This window comes from Nymphaea colorata, chromosome 8, assembly GCF_008831285.2.
Source record: "Nymphaea colorata isolate Beijing-Zhang1983 chromosome 8, ASM883128v2, whole genome shotgun sequence".
NCBI lineage: Eukaryota > Viridiplantae > Streptophyta > Magnoliopsida > Nymphaeales > Nymphaeaceae > Nymphaea > Nymphaea colorata.
The window spans coordinates 22363602-22371458 of record NC_045145.1 but is presented as its reverse complement, the minus strand read 5'-3'; the positions used below and the strand labels follow the sequence as shown (position 1 = coordinate 22371458).

Genomic DNA, 7857 nt, shown 5'->3' with positions numbered 1-7857 from the left:
AGAAAACGAGAAGGAAAACAGGGCGGTGGAAGGAAGATAGAAACTGCTTTCGTGGTGTTGCAGCTGGATGCAGAAGAGAGTGGAACTTTGGGTGGTTGTTTCAGAATTTTATATCATGCTTTACTTTGCTAGTGTGAGGCGCTCATGAAGCGAGTGCCCTTTTTTTATGTTTAAGTGTGAGGCTCTGAATGCCTTTTCTTATTTCGTGATGGTGAGAGATATATGTTGCACTCTCTCTTTTGTTGTCTGTTGTCTGAGTATGTCGGTCTGTCCCCTCTTTCATGTTTTAGTCCATGGTACTAATGCAAGTATTATCTTGAATACATAGATAAACCAACTATACTCTCTCTCTATGGCACTGTTTTTGGTTGTTGCACTCTCTTCCCACCTTTATTATTATACTTTATTATGTTGTTGTTTTGTATATTTCATTTTTCTATTTTGTTTTTACTGTTTATTCTTATATTTAGAGGATTTATTGTTTCCAAATTTTGTTATGCATTTTTATTTTATGGATTCTTTCTCTTTCTCTTGTTTCGAGTTTCAATGAAATTGATTCATGGAGAGCGAGTTGGGTGCACACTTTTGAAGGAGAACATGGGTGGGGTTAGGGTATTTTCAAAATTTTTTATAAAAAAAATGTATATTTTAAACTTTCAACTTTTTCATAATCACATTTTACCCCTCAAAAATGTTTTTTCTTAACTTAAACTAGGGTTTGGTCATAACACACTGCCGCGTACAATTGTTTGTCTATAGGAATATACACATAATCCGTTTCATGATTCTTGTGGTGCATCTGAGACTTTCTTTTCAATCTTTTCAATTTACGGTGTTTTCGCTTTCCGCAGCGATCAATTCTTCTTTTGATCGTTAACTCCAACTGGGAAATGGCGGGTGGAAGAAAATAAGGCACATTAGCTTGAGTTAAACTTTCGCAGTCATGCGTTCAAGTTGGATCTAAATCTGGACGATGATTTTATTTTGGTAGCTTTGTTCTGAACAAACCCCTGATCGCCATGACTCTGTATGGAAGTCATCAAGCAATTCAACCTTTCATTCACTGCCACCGTGCCCCACAAATTCTGGTTACATCTGTTTCATCATGCTGAGCTATATATATATATATATATATATATGTATATATATATATATATATATGTATATATATATATAGCAAAACTGGTCAGATTATTCCAATATAATATTTAGCTACTTTATGAATTACGCATTTCTCTTACCTTCCCGTCGACGTACATGTAGCAAAACTGATCAGATTTTTTCCAATCTAATATTTTATCTACTTTTTGGATGATGATTGTTCCACAGGCTTTCCCCATTTTCTGAGGTCAGTAAGGTAACGGCTTTTGGCGGCAGATAGATACAAAAACGTCTCCAGTCTTCAAATTTCATATATATATATATTTATTTATTTATTTATTTATTTATATTTAAAGGTGTTTGATCTACTTAAGTGACATAAAGTACTGCTTGCAAATTTACTTTTACAAAAATGTAGTATAAAATTTTGGGAACAATCAATTGAATTAATTGGATACTTCATAAATCAATTTACATAGACGGTTTCTATCAGTATCTGGCTGCTATTTTGCGTACAAATTTCCCGGACTAAGACAATGGGATCATATTTCATCTATATAACGCTTGGAACCAAATGGCTATCAATCCAGAAATATTCATTTAAACAAAACCAGAGTTTCAGTAAAAAAACTCTGAAATGTTAAATCTTAGCAACCGGGATCATTTCAAAATGCACTGTACGATAACACATTATAGAATCTTCAGAAAAATGCATAAGATCAACGGTTAATCCCAACTAAATCGTGATTTTCCCTTCATTTCTAGTTTTAGGTCCAGTCAGCGGACTAGCTAGTTGGAAATTTCTAGGGTTCCTGTCTGTGAGCTCTTCTACACCCCTTCAGTTTCTCGGATCGGGATCATCTACGCTCTTTTGAAAGGTTGTTTAAATTGCAAGACGTGTCCTTGCATACATGCATATTCAATCAAACCAGGGGAGAAGCCACGCACATATACCTGAGGGCATATAGGCTCCACCATTGCATAAAAGAGGGCATGTCGAAATCATATAAAATGTGTTCTCGTGGAGCACGCAATGGTAGCTCTTACAATGGACAACTTTTGTTCTAAGAAAATAGTGGTCTGTTCAACAATCAAACGGCTTGTGGGAGTTCTCATGGGTGTTGTATTATACAATACTTTGTTCTCTTCAGCTCCCCTGTATCTGTACAGTTCTTCTTTCAGACCGCCCGGAACACTGTCGTTAGATGTCTGGTTGTTTTTCGTGGATTAAGTAGAGGACACGAATCGTGGATTAAGTAGAGGACACGAAAAAGCCATCTGGCCTTTTTGACGAAAAAGCTTTTATTACAATCATTTTTTTAAAATAAGAAAAGGTTTAGATTAACTTATAGAATAATAAGAAATGAACTGCAGGTGGCATGCAGCACCTCTCCTATTCGGCAACAATCAGGCACCGATCTGATTTGCATCATCTGATTCAGAACAACACCGGTGACAGGGAACCTCAAAGCCCCAGGCCAGCAAAGGATCAGTCCCTGTTGGGTAAACCAGAACAATCATATGTTATTTAGACCACACGACCTCGACATCATTCACAGATTCCTTCTTGCCACCTGCTCTCCAAGTGGTCTAACGGCAGTTGGTGATACCCTGATAACATGTAACAAAGCAGTGGCCAGTTGCCATATTCTGCCCTATATTTTTAAAGCACCAGAGAAACATATAAAAGAAAATTTAAAGGTTTTGCAGCCATAATGAAACCAACTGGTGCTCAAGCAGTTATCTTTGCCGTGATCCTCTCAAGTAAGCAGAGAATAAGCCATAGTTTAAACAACTGGCAAGCAAATATGCGTTTCATATAAGAATTCCACTTAATTCAAGTTGAAAAAGTGTTTATTGACAAATGGGTCTCTATGGTTTAGATGTTCATCAACATCTTTGGTCCTTTCCATGCTTCCTCAACCATATTAACATTTGTTGAAGACAAGAAATTTATCTGGCAAAGTTATAATGGAGGCAGACCTGTGAGCAAAATGGGAAACCACATCCATGCCTGGTACAAGAAGATGAAGTATGCACTTTTTTGCATCATTATAGCCCTTTCCACAATATAATGCATCTACATGCCTGTTTATTCAGACCATTTTTGGGCTAAGCATAGGAATAGTGGTAAACAAGAATGTTGTGCTTTATGCAGGAAGAGAATCCGATAGCCAAATCGACAGCTATGGTAGAGAAACTAGAACCAGTACATACACATTGTTGTCACGTATACATTGCCTCTCGTACCAACAGTTTAACGGTTACAGTATGAAGCATCTTCCCACAGAAATTGCAGCCAAATTATGGTGCCAAAACTATTGAGGTTGGTCAAAATTTCTCTTCAATCACTTCCAGTCCATTGTTCCCAATCCTTGTCAACATGCTCCCGAGCCCACTCAACAGCCTCCTCTGCAGCCTCACCAGCACCAGGTAGCCCCCTTTCCCTCAAGGTATCAGCCATATCTATGAAAGGAATAACAAGAAGGGTTCCTGGTCCCCCATACTCTGAATGCAAGAAGGTATTGAAGATCTGAAAGGCACAACGTACAAGCATTCAGCCTCCATCGCTAGCATCTACAGTATCCAGTATCAGTAATTCATATTCAACCATACAACCATTGACATAAAAGTAGAGATATTTGTATGGGAATACTAAGTAAGCTGCCATAAGGGGATACGAGAATATGAAATATGTCTATTACAGTATAGAGCTAGCGTTGCTATTCCTGGATAGAATAAACGCCTTGGCCTTAAATGAACAGCATTCAAGTGGTTACCCATATAGAACATTCTGTTGTGTTCCATTTCCAAAAAGAGATTTGTTTTGATGCCATAAATAATTCCTGCCCCACTTTATTCACGCAAATAATTTTGGCACAACTTTACCAACATCTCTACTTTAAAAGAATCGGAAAGCCTTCAAACACTTACCTTAGTACCTTACAGAACTTTTCTGTACCTCGAACTCGAACAAGTTAGCTTCCAAATATATAGGAAGAAAATTTTTGAATTATCCGATTACTATTTTTGAGTTTTATATGCCAAATAGTTAACTTGTTATGGAGGCAACTTGAATGTTTGAGACCTCAAAGACAGAAGACTCCCTATCCACGTTCCCTGCATTAGGCTTACCAAAGATGCTTTCAGAATTATTTGCTACCATTAGATGTTTCCACATTCCACTACACAGACAGACAAACAATATGATGTGACTTAGCACAGCCTTCTAGTTGCATACATCTTTTATCAATGTAAGAAATCCACTCAAGGTTGGAAGCCACAGAACGAAACCCTTGTTCCACAAACAGGCTACATGTAAACTATGTTTCCTTTAGCAGAACTAACTTTCCTAAAAAGCTAATATCCTAACATCCAAACAACAATTTATGCCCCCATTACTGTTCTGAACAACAATTTCACCAAATCTTCACAAAATTAAGACTTTACACAATAAACCAGATATGAAGTGGTAAGCAGAACAACTAGGAAGGTTACCATGTGGTTGTACTCATCTGTTGATTTTCCACCTTCATGAGTTTAAGGTTACTTGACATGAGCATGACGTTGGAATGAGAGTGAACCATTTTCTACATTGACACATTTCATATATTGCACTTGTGCCATCATCTGCATTCCCCTAGAATGCCTTTCATGGTGAAAATAGCTTGAGAGATACAAATTCTTCATATGAACAATTTCTGGTGACTCTTGACATATGATGCTCTTTGGAAAAGGGCCTATTTGTTCCTGTGTTGAATCAGACAGCTGAACCATCAAAGTCACAAGCTCATAACTGGAGACTCTTGGTTTCAAAGTTCAAACGATATGGGGCTACTGCAAACTGTGTACCTTCTTTGTTGAACTATAAATGACACTAACGGGGTACATCATAGTTTTTCCTGCAGATACATTCTGCAATCATACATTATGCATTCACTTTATATTTAAGATTTTAAACCCAAATCCCTCAACATAAACAGTCTGTATATTCTAAAACATTCCCCAACCAGTAACCTCACTCCTTTTTTTCCAAATTCTCAATTTCATAGTCAGAAGTTATCTCATCATAGGCATTCATATGAGAACTTGGTTATTTAAGACAACAAAATATCGACCTGAATTTTCAGTTAATACCACTGAAACTCAAAATATGATGATATAAGTAACGTTTCTCAGATAAATCCCTTTACATCCAATATTTGAGCAATTAACGAACTGATTTTGGTTTAGTGATAAAGAACTAGCCAATGAATAAGAAGTCTATTAATCCTTACGTTCCTGTAAAAGTTTTACCATTACATCCTCAGTGTCCCTGTTATTCAGCAACTCCGGAAAAAAACTTGGCTTTCTCGACTAGCATGGAGAAAGCAATAAAACGTTGACAGAAGGTAAACAACGTCTACCCACCGCGAACCTCAGTTGTCTCAAAAAGTCTGGTACTTCTATAGCTTGAATAAAGTTTCCACGGCCATACATGACGCATCCTCCATAGAACCCACTAAACCCCACAATTGGATAAACTAACACTTTTCTCCGGTTCTTTCTCTCTTCACTTTGACGCAAAGTGTACACCACTACTCATAGAAAGAAAATTACAGGAGGCTTTGCACATTGAATAGTCAGTCATGCCCAGAGAAAGAAATATGATTATACGATTTGCAAACTATCACAATATAACCCATATCTGGTACGGTAAACAACATACTTCTAAAATAACGGGCCACCATCATTATCACAAAAAAAAATTGGGCACTTCAGTTATAGTGATAAGTCATGCACTTGTAAACGGATGGAGCCAGACAGGAAGTGAAAGAAATAAGACCTGCATTTGATTGTAAATCTAGCTGATTTTTCGTACCTCAGTGCATATGGCGACAATCTCTTCGCATGACTCCCCATACATATCCGACTCTGAGAGCGTCTTGAGAAGATGGGTCCTAAACCTTTCGGTTTCCTGAGACAGATGAACCAGAAAAAAAGGGTTAGACGCCATAGAAGGGAAAATTTTGGTGGTTTCGGCAGTAGAAATGCCAGAAACAAGTAAACCAACCAAAATGAGATGAGCCAAGTGCACTAAAACAGAAACTTACTGCTTCAGCAAATTCTGGAATTGGGTCTGGAAATACATATTCGGCAGCTCTGCAAGTAAGTAAGTTGCGGTTCCGAGAACCAAAACAAAAAGGCAGTGGAGAGAAGAGAAGGACAGCTGAGCTGGGGACTCGGGAACCAGAGTTACGAGAAGATAATGTTGACAGACGACTATTAGTTAACGATGATGAAGAAGAGGAAAAAGAGGAAAACCAAGGACATGGCAGGAGGCGAGAGGGCAGAGAGGATATGGATACGGAGAACATCTCTCACTCTCTCACTCTCACTCTCACTCGATCTCTCTCTCTCTCTCTCCCCACCCTGGTTTTCTGTACGAAATAATACTATATAATAGGTTTACAGAATGCCGGAAACAACAGCATAGGTCGAAGAACGCCGGTTGGTCTGCTAGGCCGCTGGCTCCTAAGAGCTTCTTCGTTATTAATTCGTAATTACCCATCTCGTGGTGAAAATAGAGCAGATTTCACCTGATGTCAATTTAATCGGGCGACTCTGGAGAGCCCAAGACGCACGAAAGATATATCGGTTAATGAAATTGGTCGTGACTTAAACTAATTTTAACTACGTTCGAATTTAGTGTTGGACCTGAAGCAACGGAAAGCACAAAAAAGTCCAATCGAAGAGATAAATTGCAGAATTGGATTCGGGAGTCACTAACAATTTTCACTCAAACCTTTCATTCTCTGTTGAGTACAAGTTTTCGTGGGAACTTAAAGTAGAATCCTTAGACAAATTATTGAAAAAACAACTAGCTCCCTTCATAAGGCGTGCTCCGGGCAAGACATCTGTTCTACATGGAAGCTTCCTACAAATTACGTCCACAAATCAAACAGAATGCTTTCTAAACTAAACAATGTTAAGGTGAAGAGAAAAAGCGGAACCCCAAGTCCTACTTTGTCTCCTTGCCGTTGGAAGCTGCTCCTTTGTGGGTTTACCCATGCCACCAAACACCCTTACATTGTTAAGATATTGCTATCTTAAATGACAAATAAATGTTTAAGAATAAAAAACAACATAGTTTCTTTTTCATCGATTACTATTTCGTTAAGAGTAATAATGTATGGAATAAGAGTAAAAGTCCAAACTCAAATGGCCGGGATCGAGTTACACTCGAATTTGAATCTTAGTCCAAAAAAGTTAAGTTGAATCTGGGTGTTCAGTAAGAAGAAAAAAAAATGAATTTAGATACACACTAATGGGCCGGGCCGCTCTGAACTCACCCATTCTACATTGGTCTAATAAAGATCCCGTCGACAAATCCAAATCATTTATCACCTGACGGACGATGACGGAAGGTGGAAAAGGACGCTGCTACTTGTTGTTTGGAGGCTTGAATGCCTTGCAGTAGCATTCAGCATATTGTTCTCCTCGTCTTACTATGAAGAATTGCTATAACATTTTTTTTTCCTTTTCCTTTTTGGATTTAACGCTTCCAAGATACTACACCAGAAGTCTTAATATTTAATAGTGCAAGAGATGCTCCCAAACGAAAATTGAATTTTGAAATATCAAATTATCAGTTTAATGCCACCGTCATTTGAGCCTACTAACCAATGACTTTCTCACTTCATGGACCTATCGTTTACTTTTATCCCGTTTCCAAATGCCACACAGAGCGTTGCTTCTTATCATAGTGTGCGGCAA

The 7857-nt window shown here is 38.0% G+C and overlaps 1 protein-coding gene across 2 annotated transcripts; it reads right to left on the bottom strand.

Annotated features, from left to right (window-relative positions):
- Nucleotides 1-3129: 3129 nt before the first annotated feature.
- On the bottom strand, nucleotides 3130-6609 carry LOC116259062 (protein PLASTID REDOX INSENSITIVE 2, chloroplastic). Of its 2 annotated transcripts, none has more exons than XM_031636665.2 (3): nucleotides 6195-6607; nucleotides 5963-6058; nucleotides 3130-3634 (listed from the first exon to the last, which is right to left on the bottom strand). In XM_031636665.2, exons 1-3 carry the CDS (start codon nucleotides 6456-6458, stop codon nucleotides 3446-3448), a joined length of 549 nt encoding a protein of 182 aa, XP_031492525.1. In that variant the 5' UTR covers nucleotides 6459-6607; the 3' UTR covers nucleotides 3130-3445. The 2 variants fall into 2 exon arrangements, with proteins under 2 accessions (XP_031492525.1, XP_031492526.1); XM_031636666.2 differs by having other exon boundaries at nucleotides 3541-3678; nucleotides 6195-6609.
- Nucleotides 6610-7857: the final 1248 nt, after the last annotated feature.

Coding starts and splice junctions, on each gene's coding strand:
- LOC116259062 (XM_031636665.2), bottom strand. CDS start 6,458: ATGTTCTCCGTATCCATATCCTCTCTGCCCTCTCGCCTCCTGCCATGT. Junction 6,059..6,194: donor TTCCAGAATTTGCTGAAGCA/GTAAGTTTCTGT, acceptor CATCTGTCTCAG/GAAACCGAAAGGTTTAGGAC. Junction 3,635..5,962: donor TTGTCGCCATATGCACTGAG/GTACGAAAAATC, acceptor TGTGCCTTTCAG/ATCTTCAATACCTTCTTGCA.